This window comes from Engraulis encrasicolus, chromosome 21 (genome assembly GCF_034702125.1).
Source record: "Engraulis encrasicolus isolate BLACKSEA-1 chromosome 21, IST_EnEncr_1.0, whole genome shotgun sequence".
NCBI classification, from domain to species: domain Eukaryota; kingdom Metazoa; phylum Chordata; class Actinopteri; order Clupeiformes; family Engraulidae; genus Engraulis; species Engraulis encrasicolus.
In genome coordinates this window covers 11,233,621-11,261,120 of record NC_085877.1, presented here as the reverse complement: position 1 = coordinate 11,261,120, position 27,500 = coordinate 11,233,621, and the positions used below count along the sequence as shown (strand labels likewise).

Here is a 27,500-nt window from a genome sequence, read left to right as displayed (position 1 = left end):
TGATTTTGACAAGTTGCTGTCTGTCCTTTTGTCTTCCATGTCTATGAAAGGTTTGGTATGGATGTCTTATGAAACAGTCATGAATCCTTCATGCAAAGTGTATAAAGGGTGCTATGAATGTGTTGTGCAACAACACGTCCAGTAATGTGTAACCATATTGACTACTAATAAATTCATAGTTACTACTACTACGACTAAAGTACAGTAAGTTTTGCAGCTAAAAATGTCTAGTCTTGGAAATTCGAAATTCAAATACTTAATAGAATTTGATGGTGTTGGTAGCCTAAGTATTTGTGGAAAAGGTAACATTTGTGAATGGGCAGCATGAATTCGGGAAATAAACGACTAAAATATTACACAGTGCACCTTTAATGTGAAATCAACATTCTAATTCAAACTAGTCTATCAACAGTGTATCTAACCATACTGGAGTATGATGTGTATTACTGACCCAGTTTCTGTCTGTGTTTGGCTCTAGGGTACATTTAAATTTACATTTAGGCCAATATAGCGTCTCTCTGATCACACAGTAGTCTTAGGCCTGGAAGCCTGGAAGCACCAAGGCTTTGGCCCATTTCACACAAACATGCTGACATACTGACACATTTTTAATGATTATGTGAAATCAATAGTCTAATTCAACAGATTATCCAACCATACTACTGTTGGATGTGTATTTTTTACCCTATCTCTGTCTATGTTGCTAAAACTATGTATATAGTAGCTGTGGCATTTAAGAAGGGAATTGAATAGTAGTGTAGATCGAAGCATGATTTCTATTTTACACAGTTCAATGTAATGTTTCGCGTACAGTATTTTATGGTTGGAAAAACAAAAAACCCTACTCGGTGTCTCGATCAATTGGTCATCAATTGCTCCCTAACCAATTGAGCAATCAGTCTGCTAAATCTCTGATGAGTCCGTCAGTGATCAAACAACCAACTAATCAAAAATTAACCTCACTCAGTCCTCTTGCTGTATTCTCTTTTGTGGTATTCGAGGGATGAGCTGAGGTCCAGATGAGTTGATTATTATACACAAATCCAATAATCTATGTAGTCACTAATTAACCAGTAGGCCTTCCTCTTGCCATCCTGTGGGACAGCCGTGGCCTAGTGCAGTGTTTCCCAACCAGGGGTACGTGTACCACTAGGGGTAGGCGAGCACACCTCAGGGGGTACTTGGAAAAATGTAATAATAACAAATATATGGAGTGTAGTGTAGGGATAGAGGAACAGATATAGAGCACGAGTGAGAGGGGTACTCATCATGTGACAAAATTGCTTAGGGGGTACCCAGGACAAAAAAGTTTGGGAAACACTGGCCTAGTGGTTAGAGAGTTGGTCTTTCAGGGTTGCTGGTTCGAACTTCGAATCCCCCCTACATCTCCATCCATGGCTGAAGTGCCCTTGAGCAAGGCACCTAACTCTAATTGCTCCAGGGACTGTAACCAATACCCTGAAAAATAATAGTTGTAAGAAGCTTTGAATAAATGAAAGCGTCAGCTAAGTGAAATGTAATGCAATGTAATGTTATCTTGTTCCCTGTAGTGTCGAGTGAGGAGTTGAAGCCGCGTCTGTCCTCCACGGCGTCGTGGGGCAGCGAGAACGAGAGCTACAGCCCCGGGTGCTACTTCTCCCACAAGGCCCGCCTGTCCTTCAGACACCAGATGGACAGCAACATCAACGCTGTCGACGCCACATACTGAGGAAGGAGAACTCTGAAACACTCCCTTACCATCGAGTTCCCAGCAACCATCGCCAGCCCAACCTTAATATTGTGGATGCCCTCATCGGCCCATTTGAATACATGGACAGCAACATCAACGCTGTCGACGCCTACTGAGGGAGGAGAACTCTCAAACCAAACACCCCCTTTATCATCCAGCTCAATCCCCAGCCCAACCTTAATATTGTGGATGCCCTCATCGCCCCATTTGAATACATAGACAGCAGCATCAACGGTAACGACACCACATACTGAGTGAGAACTCTCAAACCAAACACCCCCTTAATATCCAGCCCCCATCCCTAGCCCCCAGCCCAACCTTAATATTGTGGATGCCCCCAATGCCCCATTTTAATAGATGGACTGTAACATCGACACTGTTGGCGACACTTACTGTGAGAACTCTCAAACCAACACCCTTCACCAGCCAACTCCAGCCCCAGCCCCAGCCTTAAGTAGCAGATGTAATGGATACCCCCATCACTCCATTTGCGTGCATGGTCAGCAACCATGCGCCAGCGCCCTGGTTGACCCAGCCCTCTTATTCCTGTACATGGACAACCACATCAGTGCTAACCTCAACATGGCGGAGGGAGGCATCTGTGGTTGACACCCGATTCCTGGAAGATAGACACAAAACCATTAGCATTATGAAAGGCAACTAATGAGAAACCATGTGCCTAAGCCAAAAAACGTCTCCCAACAACTCACCTCAATGTCATCATGATGGAAGCCTCCAAACAAGAACTGTCAGCAATGCAAGCTGCCCACCCCCCCTCCCCCATCCTCTAGATGGCACAAGATGTGTGTCTGAGAACATCCCCTTTAAACTAGCATTCCCCTTTGAACTATGCAACATCATGTGTGGGGTTTGATGTTGAATCTTCATCCAAGGTGAAAGTTTGAGCAGTATTTGTATATATAAAAAAAGAATGTGTGAAATCCAGTGCTCAAGAAAGACTCGTATGGTACTTCACCGAGTGTTGCCCTGACTCATCCACAGAGATGGGGGGTGAGATGGATGGATGAGAGGAGGGAGGGGAGGATGGAAGACAAAACCATAACTTGATGTGAAGGCACAGCAAAGGAGAAGTTTACATCATCATTACCATCAAGTGCATTTCTGGCTTTGTACAAATATTACAGTCAACACAATTTCATAGGCGTGGTTGTGTATGTAACAGTATGAATACAAGTGAGGTGTGTGTGTGTGTGTGTGTGTGTGTGTGTGTGTGTGTGTGTGTGTGTGTGTGTGTGTGTGTGTGTGTGTGTGTGTGTGTGTGTAAGTAGTTTAGGTGAGATTAACCAACAATTTCAACAAAATTAACGCAATTTCAAACTTCTGTGCTAACCTTGTTACATAGATTTTTGACAATGAACTACACTTGACTTCATACGGTATACGTATGGTCGCAATGTTACTGAACCCAACAGAGTGATCCAGCATGAGTGTGGAGAGTAAACTGGACCATGAATTCAGAGTCAAACCAGATCTCATCAACTTCAATGTGAATCCAGATGGAATCACATTCAGTGTGAATTCAGCGCTCATCCAGATTCAGTCTTGGATTGTACATTTGAATTGTCTATTTTTAAAAGTCAAAGGTGAAAGCAAGTACTTCTTTTTTGTAACAAGCTTTCGAAGCCACTTAGATGTATGCTGAAAGAAGTATTGCACAAATGTTTATATATTTTGTACACTTTGTTCGATTGTCAAAGACCTCATAATGAAATCAGAGACCCTGCCATATTGTTCTAAAACTATGCCACACAGCCTTAGGAGTGGTACACTGCAACAGAAGGGTGGAAAAGTCATTTCTCCAAACTCTGGAACATAGACAAATATCCATGTTTTTTTTTTTCAAACGTATCTCATGTGTAAGTATTTTGAATGTTAAATGCGAGTTTTTGGGAATGTTTTTTCCACCAAAAGATACAGGAGGATATTTTATACGTGTCAATCCCAGGGTCAGAAAATACAAAAAAACCCTTCCACATTTCCATGCCAACAGTAATGACTTAACCAGAGCAGCTGATGAAGCATCTACCTGACTAGAGAGCTGATTAAAACTAGCTGTTTTTATCAAGGCTGCCTGGGTTAGCCATAGGGCCTACAGGACATTTTCCCTGTGGACTGTGGACGATGTTGGCCTGGCCCTCACCTCAATGGTATTCTCGTGCTCTCGAGTACTCTCGTGCCATTACAGCAAGTCTCTTCAAGACAGTCAGATTTAAGTAAAGCATTTTGGCTGATGTGGTCAAAAAAAGCTCATGTTAGGTTGGATGATGAAAAGGTTTCATTGTCTCTCTCAATGCCTGGTGGACCAGTCCTGTCTGAAAACGCCTGGCCGCATTTTTTCTTGCCCCAGTCAAATTCTGGGTTGGCTGAAATTAGCACCAGGAGTTTGACTTAAACCCAGGATTGACACCTCTGAATGAAATCTGCCTGAGATAATGTGAGAGACACTTTTTCATTTGTATTTTTTTTTTAAAAAGACACCCCAAAGAGGTATATTTTTCATGTTCAATGTCCGTTTTCTATTGTATGTTTTCCTTGATGATGGTCATGACTTAATAAAATGTCTCGATATCATGATTTTGTGTGTTGATTGACTCCCATTGCTGCACAATGCAACTTGATAATCATCACAAGAGCGGTGAAATAAATGACATCTACTTAAGTGAAAATGTACATTTAAAAAATACTAAACAAAAATGTTGCAGTATCAAAACAACAGTCCCAGCATATGTGAGATTTTTTTTTCCTCAGCGATTTTATTAAAAATACAAAAAAATCATTAGAAAAAGGTTTGCTCATTTTCTATGTTCATCCAGCAAAACTGGAAGCGTCAGTCTGTCCTACTAGAGATCAAAGTCCGTGAGTCCATTTGAAAGGTCATAGGTCATGACCCTTGGCATGGTGTTAGGGTTTTTTGTGGATGACCCCGTCGGGGTAGGCCTTTTTGAAGCGCGCTACAACATCTGGGTCCAACAGGTGAATCCCGTCCAGCTGGTTGCCAAGGGTTACCCTGTGGTGATGTCAGAGATAAACAAGGATGAGTTGATAACAACATAATTGAACAATTTATACAAATATGCAGCACAACGTTTTAAGGTATGCCAGGTAGCTAGGTCAAAGGTAAAAAAATTCAAGGAATGACAGAAAATCAGAAGACTTAAAGCAGAATACACACATGGATGCAATTTTACACAACAGTAAATTAAAACAAAACTATCACCTCTGAATTTAGAATAAACAGATCCATTAATATATCTCCATTTCTCTTCAAAACAGACACTTCTCCACAGCATACGTGTGCACATGCGCGCACGCGCACGCACACGCACACGCACACACGACAAAGGGAAATCTTAGATTGTCATATGTAGTGCGTCACTTATTACCAGTTGGGCTGGACGTTGTGTGGCCGGCCGAAGAGCTCGATCTTGCGCGTCCCAGGGGAGAGGCGTTCTATCATGCCGTAGATCTCGTCAGGCTTGTGGCTGGTGGAGCGCACCTGTCAGAGGTAGACAGACACACAGACAGGCACACTTCAGACTATAGAACAGACAGGAGGAAAACATCCCAGGTCAAGACACTTGGTAAACAATAGGGTAACACTTTACTCGATGCCGCCGTCATACATGACATAACAGTGTCATAATGCAGCCATGCATGTGTCACAAACATGTGAATGTCAAACATTTTATGATTTTTTCGTGAAATTCCGTATTGGTTAAGACAGCCCTAACAATGTCAACTATTCATGACTATAAAACGACATTGACATCTTGACTTGTCCATGAATCATGGCACTGTTTCGTGACTCTATTATGACACTGTCGTCATACGTATGACGCCAGCATTAAGGTAAGTGCAACAAAACAAGTCCGACAGGTGGACAAAGATGCGTCCGTCCATGCAGAGGGGCCCTGGGAGCTCCAGGCCAAAAACTCAACTCTGCCGCCTTGTGGACACAGGAGGGAGTGATAATTGAAAGATTGCGTTTCAGACGGACAGACAGACAGACCGACGGACGGACGGACATGCCCTCTTACGCATCTAAAAAGTCCTTTAAGTTTTTATTGATGGGCTACTCTACTGCATTAAAAACACCAAAGCGGATCAGCCCCTCAAGCCTCCACCAGCCTGAGGCACTACATCCTTCGACTGATTTGTGATTCTTTATGTGTGTATTTAGTGTGTGTGTGTTAATGTGTAGGTCAGACAGAGACTCGTGTTCAAGAGGTGTGTGTGTGTGTGTGTGTGTGTGTGTGTGTGTGTGTGTGTGTGTGTGTGTGTGTGTGTGTGTGTGTGTGTGTGTGTGTCATGTTCAATAGGTGTGTGCAGTAAAGAGCTGTTCTGACCTCTGCTACGATGACATCACAGTCTAATCCACGATTGAATCCCTGAGGGTTGCCTTTCACGCCAACCTGGGGGGAACCACACAAACACACACACACACAGACAGACAGCTTAAACAAGCATGCAGACACGCAGTGACTCATATTATGCTAAACAGATTAGTTACTGCCAGAGAGACACTGTACACAAAGATTACCAGTGTGTGTGTGTGTGTGTGAGTGAGTGAGTGAGTGAGTGAGTGAGTGAGTGAGTGAGTGAGTGAGTGAGTGAGTGAGAGAGAGAGAGAGAGAGAGTGAGAGTGAGAGTGACTAAAGGTGGAAATATTTAGAGCAAGGAAAAGGAGGGAGAAAGACAGAAAGTGAATGGGAGAGAAGGGCCATGTTCCTTGCCATATCAGAGAGAGAGAGAGAGAGAGAGAGAGAGAGAGAGAGAGAGAGAGAGAGAGAGAGAGAGAGAGAGAGAGAGAGAGAGTGAGAGAGAGAGAGAGAGAGAGGTGGACTCACCAGGCAGTGTTCTTTGCCGTGGTTGAGCCAGTGTCCCGTTCTTCCTGTTCGGATGATTCGCTGCAGCTGATTGGTCTTCACCCAGATGATCTCATCCACTCGCTCATAGCTAAAACAGAAGGGGCATGCGCTATTGGCCAGGGCAATGCGAAGCAGGAACATACAGTAAACAGAGCACAATGGCCGTGTTCAAGGCACAAAATGTTTGCTGAATGAGTAGGTTAAAGCCTGCACATCAAAAGACGTCTGACGTGGGAGCAGGACAACCAAACAACATTTTTTTATTATTTTTTTAAAGTCTGCTTCAACCAGGATTTTTCTGCTCCCGCTGATTTTTGGCATAATACATTTCAGGTGAAATCCCTTCTTCAGAAGTGAATCATGGTTGAAGCGTGACACATTTGCAACACATTTCCTGCAACATAAACAGGGTGCACAGTGACAGAACACACTGCATAATAAACACACCCAAGGTCTGTTGCAGATGTTGTGGCCATTCAAGTCAAGACAGTTTCAACAACGATTTCTCTGCACCCACTTTTTTCCGTGATGTTTTGGGTGAAAACCCTTGGGAGCAGAAGTGGGAGCAGAAAAATCCTGGTTAAAGCAGACTATTTTGTTTTTATCTCAGGTGTGCAGGTTTTAGCCTACTCCTTTCAAACAAGTAGTTCAGTCAGGAAACCGTAGCAAAACGCTGCAGTGGTTAACCATGCCCACCCTGTGCACTGTTGCCACATGACAGATTCATACAAGCGTCTTCAGGTCCAAAAATCAGGAATTCCACAATAACCCTCTGAACCAAACTGTAAAATGCAGTGATTAGCACCACTTACCCCCATAGACTCAGACACTCTCTGCCCAACTCCATGGCTCTGGAACAAAAAAACCCACAATCGAATAAAAAACAGGGATCATAAAATATGGATAAAAGGTGGGCACTACGCCCTCAGGGATATTTCTAGTAATTTTTCATTTATTTCTACTATATTTCCCACTCAAGCCCAATGCAAATTCACACTTGCTGTAACAGTGCCATTCAGCAAATTCCTGAATTCTGACTGGCTGAAGCCTGTCATGTCATTATGGTACATTAGATGGATAAACAGACATATCTGATTATTTTATTCAAAGATTTACAGTTTTTATCAATATTGTGATTTACAGTCATTTAGGCAAAGGGTATTAGTTTTAAGTCCCACGCAGCAATGTCGGATAGGTGCCTTGCTCAAATAGAGGGCATCACATGGGATTGTAAAAGCTGCTCCATGGCCGTCATTTAACTCATCCAGCTTTCTGATAGGTTGCCTCACCTGCCTGTCACCCACAGGAAGAGGTAGCCGTCGTCCTGGAGGGCGGGGATGTTGAGCTTCCTCATCTCGTCGTCCGTGAGCGTGCCGTACGGCAGCTCCATGTGGATGTCCCATGGCGGGTCGGCCATCACCACCGCAAACTTCCCCAGAATGGAAACGTCTAGCCAGCGGATATCACAGCAGATCCACTACAGGAGGGGGGGAGGGATGGGGAGGGAGAGAGAGAGAGAGAGAGAGAGAGAGAGAGGGAGGGAGAGAGAGAGAGAGAGAGAGAGAGAGAGAGACACACACACACACAAATTGCCATGGTGTCATCAGGAATCTTTTTGTGCTGCCATGAATGAGTAATGGTTAAGTTCTCATACAACACCACACAGACAGAAAGGGACATGGACGATGAGGTTTGCACAGTTTTCCCGCCATGTCTGTGATTTTCTTTTGCCACAGCGAATTTCTGTTTCTTAACGCGAAAATGCTCTGCTATGTCCTGACAAAAACCATCCCTAAACCTAACCAGTTAGTGAAGCAATGTTTCTGCTGCTTTACTTTTTGCCAAGAACAGCGAAATAAGCAAGGGGGATTGGCGAATTTGTTGCTAAATTGTGCCCAGACCAAAACCATCCCTAAACCTAAACCTGTCACAGGGTGTTGTGTAGAAGAAGAGCTGATGCATCTTAAGACGGCCCCTCACCTGCGAGGGGAAGAGTTTGCCGACGTTGCTGTCGGTGTCTCCGCTGGAGTGCAGGCCCAGCTCGGTGCCGGGCGCCTGGGGCCCGTGGGGGCCCACCTCCACCTCAGCCGGGGCGTCGATCTCGTAGTGGACGTACTTGCAGATGTCCATGTGGAAGCAGGTGTTGAGGAAGGAGCAGTCACCCAGGCTCTCATCTGTATGCTTGTTGATGATGCGCCTGCGAATGAACGAAGAACATGCATGTTTAGTGGGCCTACAGTGCGTGTGTGTGTGTGTGTGTGTATGTGTGTGCCCAGGCTGTTGTGTTATGTTATTATTAATGACACGCCTAAAAAAAACTAAAGCAGAGATACTTCTTTAAGGCGGAGATGAATATGCAGAGCAGCATGTGTGTGTATTAATATATCAAACTGAAGTTCAGCTTGGCGCAGGGCTGTGTGTGTGTGTGTGTGTGTGTGTGTGTGTGTGTGTGTGTGTGTGTCTATGTGTGTGTGTGTGTGTGTGTGTATTAACCTGAAGTGCAGCTTGGTGCAGGGCTGTGGCGCGTCCTGTGTGTGTGTGTGTGTGTGTGTGTGTGTGTGTGTGTGTGTGTGTGTGTGTGTGTGTGTGTGTCTATGTGTGTGTGTGTGTGTGTGTGTATTAACCTGAAGTGCAGCTTGGTGCAGGGCTGTGAGATGCCCTGTGTGTGTGTGTGTGTGTGTGTGTGTGTGTGTGTGTGTGTGTGTGTGTGTGTGTGTGTGTGTGTGTGTGTGTGTGTGTGTGTGTGTGTGTGTGTGTGTGTGTGTGTGTATTAACCTGAAGTGCAGCTTGGTGCAGGGCTGTGGCTCGTCCTGTGTTAGTGTGTGTGTGTGTGTGTGTGTGTGTGTGTGTGTGTGTGTGTGTGTGTGTGTGTGTGTGTGTGTATTAACCTGAAGTGCAGCTTGGTGCAGGGCTGTGGCGTGTCTCCTGAGCGCGTGCACTCCTCCTTGGTTCCGTGGTCGCAGAACTCCTGCACCTGCGCTCGGCCGCGCGATCGGAACTTCTCCACGATGGACTGCTCCTTAGCAGAGCTGGTGTTCAGGAGCTCCAGGATCTCCCTGCTCATCTGCACACACACACAAATGCACACACACGGGCACACATACGGACACGGACACACACACAAGGACCAAAGATTAAAGAGCGTCAAGATGGATAACAGCCTGGAAAATACACCTATTATGATGACGTATGGAAGTATTCTACAACGGATGCCCTTTTATTCATAAGCTCTATAATGTTTCGGCTCTGAACAAGTAAGCATTCAAAATAACAGAGCGCCAGCCTGGTGGATTGTTACGATGGGCTTATTAAAATGGCCTTGCTTCAATTATGCTGCCCTACTAAGCTAAAAGGCAGAAACTCTATGGTTGATGAAAAGGAGTTATTATGACATTAAAGGTGCACTGTGTAGGACGGTGGCCAAAGTAGGTATTGCAGCTGTGCTGTCCATTGAAACTGTGTCCCCTATTGTCAATTTTTATCTTTTCATGGATATTTACAAAGTAATAAGCTAATAGTATGACCAAAGTACAGCGCATTTTGCAGTTACAAATGTCTATTTCTGGAATTGGGTAACATTTGTGAATGGGCCGCATGAATTCTGCAAAGAAACAGGTAAAAAAAAAAATACTACACAGGGGCTGTAGCGCTCTGTTGAGAAGCACTAATGTAGTTCATGCATCCATTCTATATTTCTCCAGATGTGCTCTAGATTCCAATGTTCCATATTCCATATTCCATGTTACCTTCTTGCTCTGCTGTTCCTTGGTGGACTGCTGGTTGAGCAGGCTCTCGATCTCCATGTCGAGGTGTGACGTCTGCCCTTTACTGGTTCGGCTCTTCTTCTCCGGCCCGCCTCCCCGGGCCCCGGCCTTCCACTCAGGCGGCCCGGCTGCTGGCGTGACGGATGACACGGGCGCCTGTAAAGGGGAAGGGGCGGAGCCCGACGCGTGTTTGAGGCTGCTGCTTGCCCCGCTGGCGCCGCTGCTGGAACTGCCGCCGATGCCGGCGTCGTCCCCTTTCCTCTTGACCCCCGACCTTTGGGCCAGCACCCCCCTCATGGCACACAGCTTGGGGTGGTCCACGGAGGTGACGATGGTGGTGGTGGTGGGGGTGGCAGTGGAGGTGGACGAGGAGGGTGCGGAGGAGGACGACGAGTGCACCTCGATGAGCTCCTGGGCGGAGAACTTGAGCAGGAGACTCTGGATGCTGGTGTGGGACACCGGCGCCTCTGGCTGGACGGGAGGGGAATGGACATGGAAATGAGACGTAAAGTGCATCACATATAACCATGCAAAATCACTGTATATTGCTTGCTAGGACTGTCATTGATCCAGTCAGACTTCAGAATTTCAGAAGTAAGAACTCCTTAGTCTGTTTCTCCCTAAACAATGGTGCATGATTCATGCAAATTTTGGTGTTCTCTCACATCACTAAAATGGCCCACCGAGGTAGAAGTTCTGACGCTCTGGACGTTGCTGTCCACTATCTATACTCACCGTGCTGAGGTCATCAGTGATGGTCAGAGAGTCGGACGGCAGGGACAGCAGCTCAGACAGGTATCCCAGCAGCCTCTGCTCCAGCTCGGGGTCCGGGGGTCGCTCCTCCACCTCTACCTTGGGGGTGCTCTGAGCGGTCGGGACAGGGCTGTCACTCCGAGCTGACGTCCCTTCACTGCCCAGCGCATCTGGTGACAACACATCATACTGTTCCACAACTACAACGGCAATTCAACAGCTAAGGTATAGCATAGCTACAACCAAAAGAGTATCCTTCCAACACCAGTAACTTATAAAAAAAACTGTAGAAGCAGAAATTCTAGGAGTATTATCCACTCTCTCTGTTAGAAGCGTTTACCAACCTTACAATCAGCTCCCTGTGTGCTGGTTGGATGAAATTTGCATGGGGTTCTTGATAGGTTTTTAGTGTTTTTTCACAACACAGTCTATCTACCTCATTAGGTAGAATTGAGCAAATAGTGTAACAGCTATGTAACATCATGTGTTAGTGTTGTACTTACACCATAAATGTACTTTTACTTTTGACACTTCTGACAACAACACACTCATTACACAAACATTCGGTATCAGACTATAGTTATAGTACTTCTTGGTCTCTACTACTGACTTGTGTGTCAGAGTCAGTGGCCGGATTTGACAACTAAGTTGACGTGAAATCATTAGCAGAAAACAATAAGCTTTCTGAAAGGACTTACATGAAACCAAATGTAATGGTTACCTACAAAAAAAATTGCTCATCCTATGTCTCAGGAACAGCTCTAGATTTGTCTATAAAATGTCACCTGATGATTTATCTTATTTCTGACTGCCATAGATGCACCAATTATTAAACTACTATAAGGAATGCTGAATACATAATATATAATTAAACCAAAATATATCATAATAATTTAGATATGGAGGGAGCACTGATGCTTCGCAAGTGCATGTTTTTGCCTCCAATGCTAACTGTGTTATGTTACCTATTGCGAGCTGAGATGGGTCTTTGCGTCTTCGTTGCAGCCTCTCTCGCAGAGAGTCCAGCTGCTTTTTGTGTGCCTGGATGTTGCTCCATGTATCCGACATGATGGTACCCAATAATGCAGATTTACTGCACAGGGGAACATCAGCAGCAGACAAAACAAAATAATGAAACTGTCTGTCTGCCTTCTGCAGTTTCAGAGGGAAATCTGTAGCTGACAAAACTATCCACTTCCGAGTCGTGCCAAGTGCAGCGTTCACCATAATAAAAGCAAGTAGCAGCACTCGCCGATCACCATAATAAAAGTATTTCAAGGACTCGCACATTTCAATTTCAACTGTGTAAACACACATTGTAAGTTTGATTATTTAATTAAAGTCAGTAAAATATATTCACTGTGGAATCTAAACAAAATTACGGACAATTCCCATGACTTATTTGTCAAAAATGTCTGTAAATAAAGTTACCTTTGAAAAACTCGAAAGGGTTTCGCATCCGTTTTGACCCAAAGCACTATCCGTACCCATGCATCCATCGCTAGTGTTTTCAACATGGCAGCGATCAGGGGAAGGGTGGCACAGAGTTGTCTGACAACATGCCTCTTCAGACAGACAAACCTCGGCGGTATCAGCACTTTCCCTCTCTTGACGACAAGGGGAGAGGTGCGTCCATTCGTTATATTTGTTGTGGTGGTTAAATTGGACATCTACGACCATTAATACTGTCAAAGGAATGGTGGTTAGCATATTGACCCGGCATATGACTTTGAGACTGGCGCTGTTCCTAGCCTGTTACGTGTAGCTAAATTGCATCAGCTAAAATCTACCTGGGAGGTTTTGGAAAGTGTTTTTGTAAAACAAGGCAGGTCTAAACGTAAGGCTATTGAAGGAAATGCACGTCTCTCTTCAGGACTGTTCTGCTTTGGTGTGTTTTGCTTGCTAGCCGTTGGAAGTTTGCTAGGTCTTGTGCAATAGGATTGAACACTGTAACTGTGGGCTATGCATCTTTTTGCTGTTGTTATTGGACTTGAATTATGTTGTGACTGTTATTTCTGTCATTCATCAGGCGACGATACAGACTTCCAACCTCCACACATGTAGAGGGGGCAGGAATGCTTTTGTCAGGGCGATCCTGGGACATCAGAAGAATGGACAACTCCTGCTTGTCAGCCCTGTGCCTGTCAGATACAACAGCACACAGGTGTGTTGTTGCGCTTGCATCTATTGTACCAAAAACTATATATCTTGAGTTCAGTCATATCTGTGTGTGCTTCCTTAATTTAAATTGTATGTCTCATTCTGTCCAGGTCCCAGGTGACACATTGGAATCAGTATCCACACCAAGTCCTCCAGACCTGCAAGTAAGTGTCTTCAACAATGTCCCATTTGGATGTTTCATTTCAGTTTTTGGCAGATTAACATTCCTGTTATTTACTTTCTCGATCTGAATTGCATCACAGATATGGTACCTACTAACTTCTATTTTGCCATTAATGTTTTGGATGTATTCAGTTGATTGAGCCCTCTATAGTTATTCATACACATGAGAGCTGATGGTACTTCGCAGCACATAATGTGGACACCGTTGCAGTTAGACAGACCTTCTCAAAGCTAATGAATATAAATACTATGATGATGTCTTTATTTCTATAATTGGATGATAATCTCTGTACATCTCAGGCCTTGACTGATGTGCCGGTCGCTGTGGCGGACACCAGCATGGCAGCTGCAGCAGCGGTTGATTCCGCCCCCGTCGTCATCTCCCAGCCAATCACAGAGCAGGTGGCCGAGGTTGCCCCCACGGTAGTGGACGTTCTCCAGGAGGCGGGACCTGAGCTCAGGCTGGCAGAGCTGGGATTGGGCAACTACACACCAGTCGGGGCCATCCAGAACCTCCTGGAGTTCTTCCATATGGACCTTGGCATGCCATGGTGGGGAGCCATTGCTCTGGGTAAGTTGTATATGTTTTTAGAGATGGTGGAAAGGGAAGGGAACCTAGAAAACCTTTGGGCTGCATCCAAAAGTCCCCTCTGCCTTCCTATATACAAGACAAAAAAATAAGGAATCAACTATACATGGTACATCTGAATACCCAACTAGACTTTCAACCAGGAGGCGAATGGTACCCGACAAATGGTTTCTCAGTGGGGGCTCTAGTTGGGGAGCCCTAGTAGGGGGGTGTTGTGAAGGATACAGCTGAGAGGTAGAAGATAGTTGCCATTAAGGGACATTTGTCTAATCTTTCCTCTGCTGTTGACTGGTTGTCTGTCCCAAGTACAATGCTGTAGCGCTGGCTGGTGTTTCCTTTTTATGTATGTTTATCACTTGTCCACCGTACCATGTCCCAGGTACGGTGCTGGCCTGCTGCCAGACTACCTATTAGCAGGTTTACCTCTTCATGTATGTTAACTTAGTTGGGTTTATCACTTAACCATGTACCAGGTACGGTGCTGGCCTACTGCCTGCCTGGTGTTTCTTCAGGAGGGGAATTAATGTAATGGAATGTAATGGTTGTTCGGCCCCAGGTGCGGTGCTGGGGTTACACTTTATTTGAATGGTTCATTATTACAGTACAGTGTAATAACCAGTGTAACAATATTTAATGCTATGTAATACCAGTGTAACACCATGTACCAATGTTGTACTTACATCTAGGGTTAGGGTTTATACATGGTATTACACTGTTATAACATTGTATTAAGTAGGTACACTGTACCTAATGTGATAGAGCCACTGCAATAGTGAACCATTACAATAAAGTGTTACCCAGTGCTGGCCCACTGCTGGCCCACTGCCTCCAATTTTTATGATGCTAATCTTTTCTCCTCTGCCATTGGCTGGTTATCCGTCCCCAGGTACGGTGCTGGCCCGCTGTCTGGTGTTCCCGGTGATCGTCAAGGGCCAGAGGGAGGCGGCCAAGCTGAACAACGTGATGCCAGAGATGACAAAGCTGACCAACCGCATGAACGAGGCCAAGCAGAGCGGGAACAAGTTTGACTGTGAGCACCTGAAACGTTCTTTTCTGGTCATAGTTGCCGTTTGATTTGTCAGTGACTGACTGTGTTTAGCAGTTTACTGTTGTTAAGTGCTTAAAGTAATTCTCAAAACAAACTTGAGTGAGACAGAGTGGCAAAAAGTTTGGACTGTGAGCACTAGACTAGAGACTTTATCATGATGGTTGGTCTTTGATGACTTACATTTGTCGGTTTGTCAGTGACAATCAATGTTTAGTAATTAACTCAGGGTTCCCACGGGTCATGGAATTTCTGGAATATCATGGAATTTCATAAATATTTTACCAGTCATGGAAAGTCATGGACTTTTACCATTTTGCATGCACAGTCATGGAATATCATGGAATTGTCTTAACAGTTGTGTAAAAGCAAAAACTTTTTTGTATGGTGTATAACATTGTTTCTTTCTGGTTATACGACAACGCTTCGCCAGAGACAGTTAAGTTTTGCGCTGTAATGTGCAACATTTTAGAATGCAATGAGCCCACTGAATTCTGGCAGTGGTTTGGTGTCGGTTTTAGGGTTGAAGATAATCTTCAGTTTTCACACTTTGAAAAACTTTTTAACATAATTTCTTTTTACCATTTCTTTTTTTGGGGGGGGTCTGGAAAGTTATGGAAAATCATGGAATTTTATCTGAGTTAGAGTGGGAACCCTGTTAACTGTCATTTAGTGTTTTCGTGCTCAACATAGTCCTCAAAACAAACTTGTATGTAGTTTTACTTTGTGTGTGTGTGCACATGTGCATGTGGTCTCTTAGTTTTCAACGCATATGCTGACTGTTTTAACCCTGTCTGTCTGTGGCTCTGTCTGTGGCTCTGTCTGTGTCTCCTCTGTAGTTGCAAAGGCGTATTCGGACCTGATGCTGTTCCAGAAGAAGAATGATGTCAACCCCCTCAGAGGGTTAATAGTGCCCTTGGTTCAGGTTAGGAGGGTTTTCACTCGCACGCACACACACACACCTTACACAAACTCACACAGTGCATGCATACACACACATGCAAGCACAATACTGTTGACTATTAGTGGCTGGATTTTCTTTTTAATAGTGATTGCCTCCTTTGTGTTGTAACCATGCTGTAAACTATAACCATCATATAAACTGCTTGTTGGCCATATATTACCACAGTAACCAACTAAAACTCTGTTCCCCTCCCCCAGATGCCCATCTTTGTCTCCTTCTTCATCGCGCTGAGGAAGATGGCGTACCTCCCGGTTCCCAGCCTGCAGACCGGCGGCACACTGTGGTTCCCCGACCTGACCATGGCCGACCCCTACTACATCCTGCCCTTCGCCGTCACCGGAACCATGTTCGCCATCCTGGAGGTAAACTTGTGTGTGTGTGTGTGTGTGTGTGTGTGTGTGTGTGTGTGTGTGTGTGTGTGTGTGTGTGTGGTGTGTGGTGTGTGTGTGTGTGTGTCGCATGTGTTCCCTGGAGTTGCTTAAGTATTAGTTCGGATGTGAATTGTGTGTCAGATTCCAGACTGAAAAATACACACCAGCCATTTTGCATTCATCAATATGTTTGCTGTTTTCATTTTTTTTACACTGTTTAATGTAATGGTTACACCCTCTCTGTCTCTTTCTTTCTCTCTCTGTAGCTAGGGGCAGAGTCTGGTGTAGATAACCCCAATCTGAAGGCGATGAAGACGGTGTTGAGAGTGATGCCCTTCGTCATCCTCCCCCTCACCATCAACTTCCCCACGGTATGTGATGTCACTTCCCTTCTATGTGACACCCCCTCTCCTCCATAGTTGACCTCTTCTGTCCCTCCACACAACTGGCCGGATTTGTATTTGGGCCATTTCTCGTGAAATCAGACAGACTGACCTGGATTTTTACACAACTTAGTGTACCCTTTTCCAGTGTCAAGGCAGAACCCCAGACCTGCATTTGCATGAACTGGATTGGATTTCAGGTTGCCCATCACTGCAGTTGATGTGCTGTCCGCAGAGGTGTCAAAAGTAAAAGTAAATTCATGGTGTATGTGCAACACTAGCACATGATATTATTACATAGCTGTTACATCATGTACTCCATTGTAATACGGTAGATAGACTGTGTTGTCACTGAAAAACAGTAAAAACCTAAGAGCCCACCACAAATTTGATCCAACCAGCACAGTCAGCTGATTGTATGACAAGTACACAGGTCTACTGATTACTCAGAAAGGGGAAAGAGTGTTTTTTTACTTTTACTTTTGACACTTTTGACACAGGTTGTTGTCATCACTGCTGTTCATGCGTTGTCCGATATCCACAACCTCTGTCCTGATGTGACCCCCATACTCTCTGCTGCCCCCTGCAGGAAGTGTTCTTGTACTGGATGACGTGCAATCAGCTTAGTTTGACCATAGCACTTACCTGCTATGGTCATTATCTACGTACTGCAGAGCTATTCCATTATAATTTCATTTTGGCCACATTTCAAAACCCATTTAAAAAAGAACTTAAAAGTGATGTTCGGAGTAGATTCACCCTAATGCCATTTGAACCGTGACATCCATCCAGTAGTCCTAACATTAGCAGAGTTACTGGGTTATTTATGGTTATTTCGAATAGTTTGCCGGGCATTCACAGCATCTCCAAACTTTACATCACAAAAATGACATGTCATGACACCAAACTTCTACAGTAGTACAAATATGGTCTCTACTCACAAAACGAAGCATTTAGAAGTTTCGAAATAGTCCAGGATTTTATTATTATCAACACAAGCCGAATATATTCTCTCTTTCTAAAGCTGTGCCGTCTTTACTTCTGTAAGCCCGTAAAAGTCCTCAACGAAACTCATCATTATGTACAATGAAAAGTGGGTTCAGCATCCGTATTGATAACGAAAATCCTTGTCTAATTGATAGTATGTAACATTTGAAATATCTTGTAATTGCTGCCTTGAAAATATAAGCCTTAATCACAATTCCATGAAAACGTTTTTTAATACTCTAGTCTGAAACTTTGTTGAGGACTTTTACGGGCTTGCGGAAGTAACTACGGCGCAGCTTTTAAAAGACAGAATATATTCGGCTTGTGTGGATAATAATAAACTCCTGGACTATTTCCAAACTTCTAAATGCTTCGTTTTGTGTGTAGAAACCATATTTGTACTACAGTAGAAATTTGGTGTCATGACATGTCATTTTTGTGGGGTAAAGTTTGGAGATGCTGCGAGTACCCGGCAAACTATTCGAAATAACCATAAATAACCCAGTAACTCTTAATGTTCAAGGCCCACCAGGGGGGCCCAGCCCACAGCTTGAGAATCCTTGTTCAAGATTGCATGTTCAATTCACATGACAAGCAAGATATTCACAAGAAAAAAAACTTGTTGTTGCACTAAAGTATCTGATCTACTGTATCCTGTATACCCCTGGGGTGCATTTCTCGAAACCGTCGTTGCTAACTGCGTTAGCTACTTTGTTGTTTGCAATGCAATTTCCCATTGGCAACTACCCAAACTGCTAACTGGCTAACAACTACACTTTCGAGAAATCCACCCCTGATGTGTTCTCTGCTGCTTCCCCCTCTGCAGGCGGTGTTCACATACTGGATGACGTCCAACCTGTTCACCCTGAGTCAGGTGGCCCTGCTCAACCAGACGCTGATCAGGAAGAGGCTCGGCATCCCAGAGAAGATTGTCCACCCGGCCTCCGCCCTGCCCCCCCAGGAGGGCTTCATCAAGACCATCCAGAAAGGTGACCTCACCCGCCAATGTCACAGCATCTGATTGGCTGAGGCCTTAATGTTGTCATAGTTGATAGGAGGGCTTCATCAAGACCATCCAGAAAGGTGACCTCACCCGCCAATGACACAGAATCTGATTGGCTGAGAACTTAATGCAGTGTTTCCCAACCTTTTTTGTCTCGCGTACCCCCTAAGCCTCTTAGTTGTGCCATGAGTACCCCCTAATTCATGTTCTATATCACTGTCTCTGTCCTGATGTGACTGCTCCATACATTTGTATAATAATACCATCTTTCCAAGTACCCCCTGCAGTGTGCTCGCGTACCCCTAGTGGTACACGTACCCCTGGTTGGGAAACACTGACTTAATGTTGTGATCGCTGATATGTTAATCATACAGGAGAGCTTCATTCCAAGGAGTATTCCAAGCTATTCCAAGAACCTGGCTCAGTAGTAAAGCAGGTTAGGTTGACCTTGAAAAAGGTCAGGTTGTAAATCCTCTAATATCAGACCCTGGATTCCTTATTTTCTTGACTAAAAGGTCCCTGCAGGCTGTCTATTAGTGGTTTACCACTTCCTGCAGGTGAACTTGGCCAGGCTTATCACTTCACCATGTTCTCGGAATACTCCCCAGGTGACCTGCCAATGTGCACTTCCAATGTGTACTGGCATGTGATGATGCCTTATTATTAAATATGGCATTATTGGACCTTCAACATTCATGGATATAAATGCTTTTTATTTCACTATCTGGTATTAATGCTTTGAAGAAGGTACCGCTTATTGTAGGTGTACTAGAGTGACAGCAAGAGCCGTGCTTGATAGTCTATTTATGTTAAGGAGACAAATTATCACACTGATCTGGGCTGAAATAAGTCTTAGTTATTTGAACTGCATATTTAATATTGTTTTTCTATTGGAAATGTTATCTTGCGTTGGGTCTTTGGCCTCTGTGCAGGTACGTTAACTATTGTGTGTGTGTGTGTGTGTGTGTGTGTGTGTGTGTGTGTGTGTGTGTGTGTGTGTGTGTGTGTGTGTGTGTGTGTGTGTGTGTGTGTGTGTGTGTGTGTGTGTGTGTGTGTGTGTGTGTGTGTCAGGTTGGAAGAACGCCCAGTTGGCTCAGCAGCTGGAGGAGAGGGAGAGGAGGATAAAGGGACACCTGGACATTGCCTCTAAAGGTGACTAACACACACGTGCGCAGCACACATACACACTAAAACATACCCCCCCCCCACACACACACACACACACACACACACACACTCTCTCTGTTTTCAATGTTATCACAAAGCCACAAGTACAAGAGTTCGGATAATGGAAAGTACCCACTGATATATCCCCACTGACATTCACTGACATACCCCCACTGACATACACTGACATACACCCACTGACATTCACTGATGGACATCGCCTCCCAAGTTAACAAGCTCACAATCTCCACCCAGCTTTGTAGAGTGTTTCTTGCATTCATCCATGATTAGCCCATGCCAGTGTTGTAGCATTCATCTGATGAATGGGGCTGCTACGGAGGTGATCTTTGGATCAGATGATTACAAGATCGAGTGTGGGGTGTTCGGGGGTGTGGGGTCCAAGGGGTCAGTTGTCTCAGGCCCAAGGGGCCAGTTGTCCCGGGCCCAGGGAGACAGGGGGCCCAACATTGGGTTTTCATTACATTGTATGTATTGGATCGGGGGCCCTTTCAGATGCCTTTGCCTTGGGCCCAGCAAAAGTGCCCATGATCAAGGCACCTTCAGGGATTGAAACTAGAGGTGCACCGAAAGGAAAATTTGTGGCCGAAACCAAAACCAAATAATAATTAATCACTTGGCCGAATACCGAAACCGAATATTACAATTCAGTCAAAAGTTATCAAAAGTTAGGTTTTTCACTATTTTTAAATATTGCTGAAATCTACGGTTTACAATAAATGTTTTTACATGTTTTTGAAAGAAAATAAATGTGTATTTGAAGTCTTCAAATGTTAGAGTAGAACTGAAATTAGTTTAATTAATGCCCATTACTGCCCATGTCATTTTCTATTCAGCCTCCGATTCGGCCGCTCAATTGGCTTTCGGCCGAAAACCGAAAGTGTCTTTTTTTGCGTTTTCGGCCGAATATTTTCTGCGGCCGAATTTTCGGTGCACCTCTAATTGAAACCAATACCCTGCACTTACAGTAAATAACTGAGTCATTTTCAATGAACACTAGATGCCGTGTTCAGCCCTTTGGTGTGTCTCACTCCCAACCCTGGTCGCAGCCTTCTTGGGTTTGTGTCACAATATTCTCTGCGATGTTACCGCCACCTATAGGATAATGCGCGTATCGCACTGTCACAGATTGATAACCACAATACTGTATGTACTGGCTATAAATAGTGGCGATCTGACTTAGGGCATTCACTCCAGTACAAATGAGAGTGATGTCTAATGTTCATATCCTATGAGATCAGTTGAGCTTTTATTTATAGCTCATTCCACACCCCCTCTCACTCTTCTTTTTCAACAGGGCCGCTGAGGCAAACATTCACCCACAATCCTTTGCAACAGACCGCTCCCGCCTCCACCTCGACAAAGGCGTCAGGACAGAGCACGGGAAAGAAGAGGCCATGGGAGGATACGATTGGCTGAGAGGGAAGGTCAGAGATGAGATGATTGGTTCCATGGAGGTGTCCGGGAAGGATTGCAATGATGTGACTGGTTTAAAAGGATGACTGACAGATGACAACACCTCCACCGTGTACATATTTATTTGGCTAACTAGTGTGAGAGAAAGGGGAGGGGAGGGATCTGTGTGGGTGGGATTCGTGGGGACTCGTATGATACTTGTGTATTATAACCAATAAACAACACATTGGATGTCCATGGATGTGTTTGCACTGGTTGTTTTTATGATGCACCCTTTGACGTATACAAGGACAGTTTGTTTGGTTCACAATAAAAATGCACAGTGACAGACCTCCCTAAGAAATGTCAAGTATTCTCCAGTGTTTAATAGAACTAAAATCTTACAAACACCTCCCTCACTTGGAACGAGATTTCAAAGAGGTTGTGAATTAAGTCACACATACGGTACATAAAACTGCCTTTAAGTTCATCGTCACAATTTTAGTAACCAGTGTCATTTTTTCTATGAAATGGAATGTTTACAGTTGTCATTTCTGACTGGTCTCCCACAGCCTTTGGCATTTGGCCTGAAAACATAAATAATGTTAATTGTACAAATACTTTGGCTCATATATTATACTGTATATCATAATCTAGTAATGCCCACATGGTTTCCTCGTCATACCTGACAAAGATATTTGTACTAGTGCTGTATTTTTGTACTAGGCTCTGTCCAAAGGCTGTATCTTTCAATGCAATGTCATATATCAGTCTATTTGTATATAATATAATTTTACTTTCTCACCATTTTCTACAGTTAACTCTTGAAAAAAAATAATTATAATTAAATATAAAATGGTACATAATGCTTTTATAGAGGTTTTTTGCACTGAATCAAAGTCTCTCTGTGATGATGTCACAATGCACCATCTTGTGCGTCATCCAGTCTCTCAGGTGTCCTTTGGACGCTGGTGACATGGGCAGGCTACTGGTCACGTCTGGTAGTCTGCATGGCCCCTGGTTGCATGACTGGAGTGTTATGTGACCAGGTACCAAAAGAGTTTGTGATTTGAGTGCGCGTGTCCAGCGTATGGCGTAGTCATAGTCACCGAACAAGCTTGTGATTGGGTGTGAGGTGGAGTGTGGTGCGATCGTCAGCCAATGGTGTGCCCATGTGAGAGGCTGGGCGGCCTCTTGATTGGCCGTGTGGAGTGTCAGTCATCCTTGGGCTCGTCATCTGTGTCCATCTCAGTCAACACGGAGTAGCACACTTTCTGGATCAGCAAGCCGGATGATGCTGCAGAGAGGAGAAGGAGAAGAAAAGAAAATATGGATGAGGGGACTGTCACCAGATGGAGAGAGGAAGGAGCAGGACATGGGTTCCATGGGTTCTATGTATACAAAGAAAATGGAATATTGTACAAGAACGACCACTAGCTGGTGTGGCCAGGAGTGGCACTGCAGCTATGTTATCGCAGCCAAGTAAATAATGAATGGGTGCCAATGGGGCTGTACGCTTCTCATAGAACTATCTGCCCGTGTGATTTTTTCCCTGGAAACAATGGAGTCGCGTTCGATAGATATGAGTAAGTGAAAGCATTTGCCGACACGTTTGCATCTTGACAAGTGTTAGATTCGTGAAAATGACCCTTATTTCAACTATAGCAATGACATAACACGTGACAATCGACTTTACGGCACTACGCCATTTGTTTTGTAGTTTTAAGTCTGACTTCAGATGTTGATGTGTTTAAAGTTATGTTAGGATTGTTGCGGACACCTGTTATTTATTGCATTTAAGGTGGTGGAAAAGCGGCATTTGTACATGGGGTAAAGGAAATGACTGCGCTCATCCTTAAGAATTTGGGCACCTTCAATTAACATGTTGGACGGCGGTGGGGGTTTTGAGGTGTGTGACTGTAGATGTCTGCTAGGATCAGTCAGAGTACGTCTCTCGTCAGCTCTGGTCGTGAATAGTCGCAGAGATTCCTCAGCCAGCAGGTATTAGCCGAATGCTAACGTGTTGCAGGACAAAACTAACACGTCTTTGGGAGAACAAAGCCATGTCATGAACCTTTAACTTCACTTCTAATACAACTTCCATGATAAGGTACAGAATGTGCACACATCTTTACAAACCAGAGAACAGAACCGTCACAAATCCTTGCTGAGCCATTTAGCCCAATAGGCTCCCATTCATCTTTTACTTGGCTGCGTTCGCCAACGGGGCTATAATGGGAGCCAATGAGAGATGCCTATCTCATAGCTTAGAGAATTTCTGATGTATATGACCGGCTGTGGCTCTTTCCATTATCCTAACTCCCACCAAACAAATCAGCCTCTTACCAATGGCCCTGCGCAGCCACATGGGCCGCTTGTGGGCGGGCGTCTTGATGCAGAGGAAGTAGACGGGCACTCCTGATAGGGCGATGCCGATGCCAATCAGGGAGTTGATGGTGTCGCTGTAGAGGGGCACCACCACCAGGAAGACGGTGCACATGCAGAAGATGATGGGGAAGAACAGGCTCAGCTGTGGAGAGAATTAAACAGAGTTAATATGAAACTATTAGTAAAGCAGACTTTTTTGAGGAAACATCCCCTTGACCTCATCATAAGCCTCCCAAACGCCCCCTTGCCTTGACCTCCTCATAAGCCTGTCAATGCCCCCCATAGTATTAAAAATATAATCCGAATCCGAAACCAAATCTTGCATTTGGTACACCCCTGTTCGGTTCTTTGAGAGGAACAAGCCACGATGATCCGGATCCCGTCAAAGAGCCACACATTACGTACACAACGACACAGATAAATACACACACTAGCCCTGGTAGCCTAGTTTACTACCCTCCCACGAACTGCTTGCGTTAGCACAAACCAATGACAGTCTGTCATGGAACCCGATCACTGACGGGCTTCTCAACCCAAATGAGCATGATGCAAAATATCCACCCGCCGTCCTCCAACCCCCTCAAACGTACCAAGCCAATTCTTACTGAGCGCCTTCAACTCGTCCTGATGCCCAATTGTCGGGTTGGAGTGGAATTGGAATTGCATTCTTTATCAAGAACACTTGTGTTCACTTGTGTGTGTGTGTGTGTGTGTGTGTGTGTGTGTGTGTGTGTGTGTGTGTGTGTGTGTGTGTGCGTGTGTGCGTGTGTGTGTGTTACCTTGAGAGGTCGTGGTCTGTCTGTCTGATTCCATCACAGGTACAGTGTGTTTGTGACTGTGTGTGTGTTCTGTGTGTGTGTGTGTGTGTGTGCGTGTGTGTGTGTGTGTGTGTGCGTTACCTTGAGAGGTCGTGGTCTGTCTGGTTGTTTCCATCTCAGGTACAGCTGTCCCAGGATGGAGAGACCCACGAAGAACCAGTAGCTGAAGCTGTAGTAGTTGATCAGCTTAAAGATGTCCTCCACACACAGGTACACCAGCGCCATCGCGCCCTGAGGGGACAACAGACACATGTTACACACACACACACACACACACACACACACACACACACACACACACACACACACACACACACACACACACACACACACACACACACACACACACACACACAAGCACCAAGAATGGCTCCGCCATGGCAGCTTCATGATGCTTTACATCATTGTGTACACTAGGGGGCACTCCTGCACAATGGTGTTATGTGTCTGGGAGGGAAGGGATGGGCATGGATCATACATGGTAGGTAATCACAAACACACACACACACACACACACACACACACACACACACATCAGAAGTAATATACTATGTCAATGAGGACTTTAACGTTGAATTGGAGGGCAGGGATGGGGGTGAAACAATGGACGTGGATCATGCAGAGTTACACACACACACACGGCAGGTGGGGGCCATATCTAGTCTGTGCGTTAATCCAGCCCTGGTGTAATGTAATGTAATGTAAATAATGTAATGTAATGAGACTAACGTTGAACAGGAGGGCAGGGATGGGGGTAAAGCGATGGACGTGGATCATGCAGAGGTAGTCTGGCAGGTGGCCCTCTCTGGAGCCTACGAAGAACAACCTACACACACACACACACACACACACACACACACACACACACACACACACACACACACACACACACACACACACACACACACAAACAATGTCAAGCATGAAGTCACACATGCTGAGTTCTTGTCTTGACGCAAAAATCCACAAGGCCCTCCGCACATCGGTTCCCGACAGCACTGCGGCGCACTTTCTCTTCCGACACAATTCCGACCCCTGCACACAATTTCATGTCAGCAGAGCATGGATATCAATGGGTGGCTCCGACAAAATAGAACTCGTCCCTAACCGCGATGTCCACCGACATCAGCGCCGGTGTGCGGGGTTGTATTGAAAACAATGAAATCGAACTTTTGGCAGAGCAGTGCTCCGCACTTTGTCGGAGCCGTTCTGCGGAGGCCCTAAGATGGGCCCAGCCGCACTGGACTGCTACGCGGGCGACCCGGGTTAGATTCCCGACCCGGGTAATATCCCGATCCCTCTCCGTCTCTCTCTCCCATCTCGCTTCCTGTCACCCCTCCACTGTCCTATCTGAAAAGTAATAAAACGCCATATGCATAAGACGGTGTAGTGTAGAACCGTTCGTAGGGTACAGTAATCTCCATCTCCATAAAATTAAGGATATAATTATAGTTATAGTAAATATAGTCTGTAACCTTCTTAGGAATCGTGGTACAGTATAGGGTGGTGTAATTATAGCAGCCTATGTAGTATGTGTACTAGTAGTAGTACATGAGTATACTAGACTAGTATAAAAGTCTAGTAATAATATTATATATTATATTATATATTATATATTATATATATATATCGTCGCTGTCCAGCAAAAACCACTTATCTCCACTATTATTTTTAGTTTTTTATGTTCGTTCTTTATTTATTATAAAATATAAGACAGTACTACTGGTCAGTCTCCATGGGTATATGTGTATGATAAATAATTTAGTAGCCAACTTTAATGTTGCAATGATTATTTTTTTTTAGAAAATGTGGTTTTATAAATCAATACATAAAAAACAATGAGAAGTGGAGATAAGTGTTTTTTGCTGGACAGCGACGATATAATTATAATAGTATAATGTTATAATAATAGTATATTACATTACACTTAGCTGACACTTTGATCTAATGCGTCTTATAGATATTTTACAGGGTATTGGTTATAGTCCCTGGTGTAGGGAGGGAGGACAGATAATGGTAGATTTGAACCTGCAACCCTTTGGTCTTAAGCCCACCTCCCTAACAATTAGCCCACACCTACCCAATAGTGAAGTGAAAAGTGAAAGCACTCCACAGCACACAAGTGAACACTGCACACTGCACACAATGAAATTGCATTTATGCCTCACCCGAGCAAGGGGGCAGCCCTTATAGTATAGTATATAATAGTATAATAGTATAATAGTATAGTATAGTATAATAGTATACTACTATACTAGTATAATGGCAATAGTATAATAGTATACTTGCAATCTTATACTGTACGTAGACTAGTACAACTGTAATTTCCATCCTGTAAGCCGCACCCACTCAAATTAACAAGAAAAAAACAATTGCACATATATACAGTAGGCGGCACCTCTTAAAGGGGCACAATGTAGGATGATGTAGTTTGTGCAGTGCCCGTGGCATGCCTGTCTCAAAATCTACAGTCATGAAAAAATGTTGTTTAAATAAACTCGCTGTGAGAATGTTTTTCATCACGGAATACCAGCAGTTGATACAAATCTGAATATGGTATATGAGGTGATTTTTCGTATGAGAAGTGTTTCCCACAACACTCGTTCAGGTCGCTCTGACAAAAGTAACATTTGGGGTTTTCTGACAGCGGACCGTGGAAGTGGTTGCGAGAGTCATCGTTCACTTACTAATGACTCAAATTAGCAACGGCTGACTCGGGAAAGTGATTAGTTAAACTTTTAATCCTACCTAGAGCCCCTTTAATAAGCCGCAGACAAAACATTAGTTCTGGAGCAAACTCTGTTCACTTTGTGCTTGTCACATGTAAAAAACTATACATTAGCCACATCATGGTATAAACCGCAGGATTCAAAGCATTGGAAATATTGCTTTGA

The 27,500-nt window shown here is 44.4% G+C and overlaps 4 protein-coding genes across 6 annotated transcripts in view; 2 read left to right on the top strand and 2 right to left on the bottom strand.

The window, feature by feature from the left end:
* Positions 1 to 4,324, top strand: part of LOC134437986 (uncharacterized protein C17orf114-like) — a 10,795-nt gene extending 6,471 nt beyond the window's left edge. The window contains exon 3 of the mRNA XM_063187567.1: positions 1,551 to 4,324. Within this exon, the coding sequence (XP_063043637.1) occupies positions 1,551 to 1,708 (158 nt within the window). The 3' untranslated portion in view covers positions 1,709 to 4,324. The remainder of the gene's footprint in view (positions 1 to 1,550) is intronic.
* Positions 4,204 to 12,327, bottom strand: mettl3 (methyltransferase like 3). Its single transcript, XM_063187566.1, has 11 exons — positions 12,101 to 12,327; positions 11,118 to 11,305; positions 10,365 to 10,853; positions 9,507 to 9,682; positions 8,599 to 8,815; positions 7,908 to 8,095; positions 7,431 to 7,469; positions 6,598 to 6,706; positions 6,097 to 6,162; positions 5,134 to 5,246; positions 4,204 to 4,757 (listed from the first exon to the last, which is right to left on the bottom strand). Exons 1-11 carry the CDS (start codon positions 12,201 to 12,203, stop codon positions 4,652 to 4,654), a joined length of 1,794 nt encoding a protein of 597 aa, XP_063043636.1. The 5' UTR covers positions 12,204 to 12,327; the 3' UTR covers positions 4,204 to 4,651.
* Positions 12,328 to 12,623: 296 nt separating this feature from the next.
* oxa1l (OXA1L mitochondrial inner membrane protein) lies at positions 12,624 to 21,653 on the top strand. Its single transcript, XM_063187564.1, has 11 exons — positions 12,624 to 12,761; positions 13,165 to 13,299; positions 13,406 to 13,459; positions 13,779 to 14,049; positions 14,954 to 15,097; positions 15,952 to 16,037; positions 16,274 to 16,438; positions 16,714 to 16,818; positions 18,644 to 18,806; positions 19,892 to 19,972; positions 21,303 to 21,653. The coding sequence occupies exons 1-11, from the start codon at positions 12,651 to 12,653 to the stop codon at positions 21,422 to 21,424; spliced, it is 1,437 nt and encodes a 478-aa protein (XP_063043634.1). The 5' UTR covers positions 12,624 to 12,650; the 3' UTR covers positions 21,425 to 21,653.
* Positions 21,654 to 22,251: 598 nt separating this feature from the next.
* slc7a7 (solute carrier family 7 member 7) overlaps positions 22,252 to 27,500 on the bottom strand; it is a 28,661-nt gene continuing 23,412 nt past the window's right edge. For all 3 annotated transcript variants that reach the window (XM_063187561.1, XM_063187563.1, XM_063187562.1), the window contains exons 10-13: positions 25,336 to 25,432; positions 24,688 to 24,837; positions 23,747 to 23,930; positions 22,252 to 22,697 (exon numbers count right to left, since the gene is read on the bottom strand). In XM_063187561.1, coding sequence (XP_063043631.1) covers positions 22,615 to 22,697; positions 23,747 to 23,930; positions 24,688 to 24,837; positions 25,336 to 25,432 — 514 coding nt within the window. In that variant the 3' untranslated portion in view covers positions 22,252 to 22,614. The remainder of the gene's footprint in view (positions 22,698 to 23,746; positions 23,931 to 24,687; positions 24,838 to 25,335; positions 25,433 to 27,500) is intronic.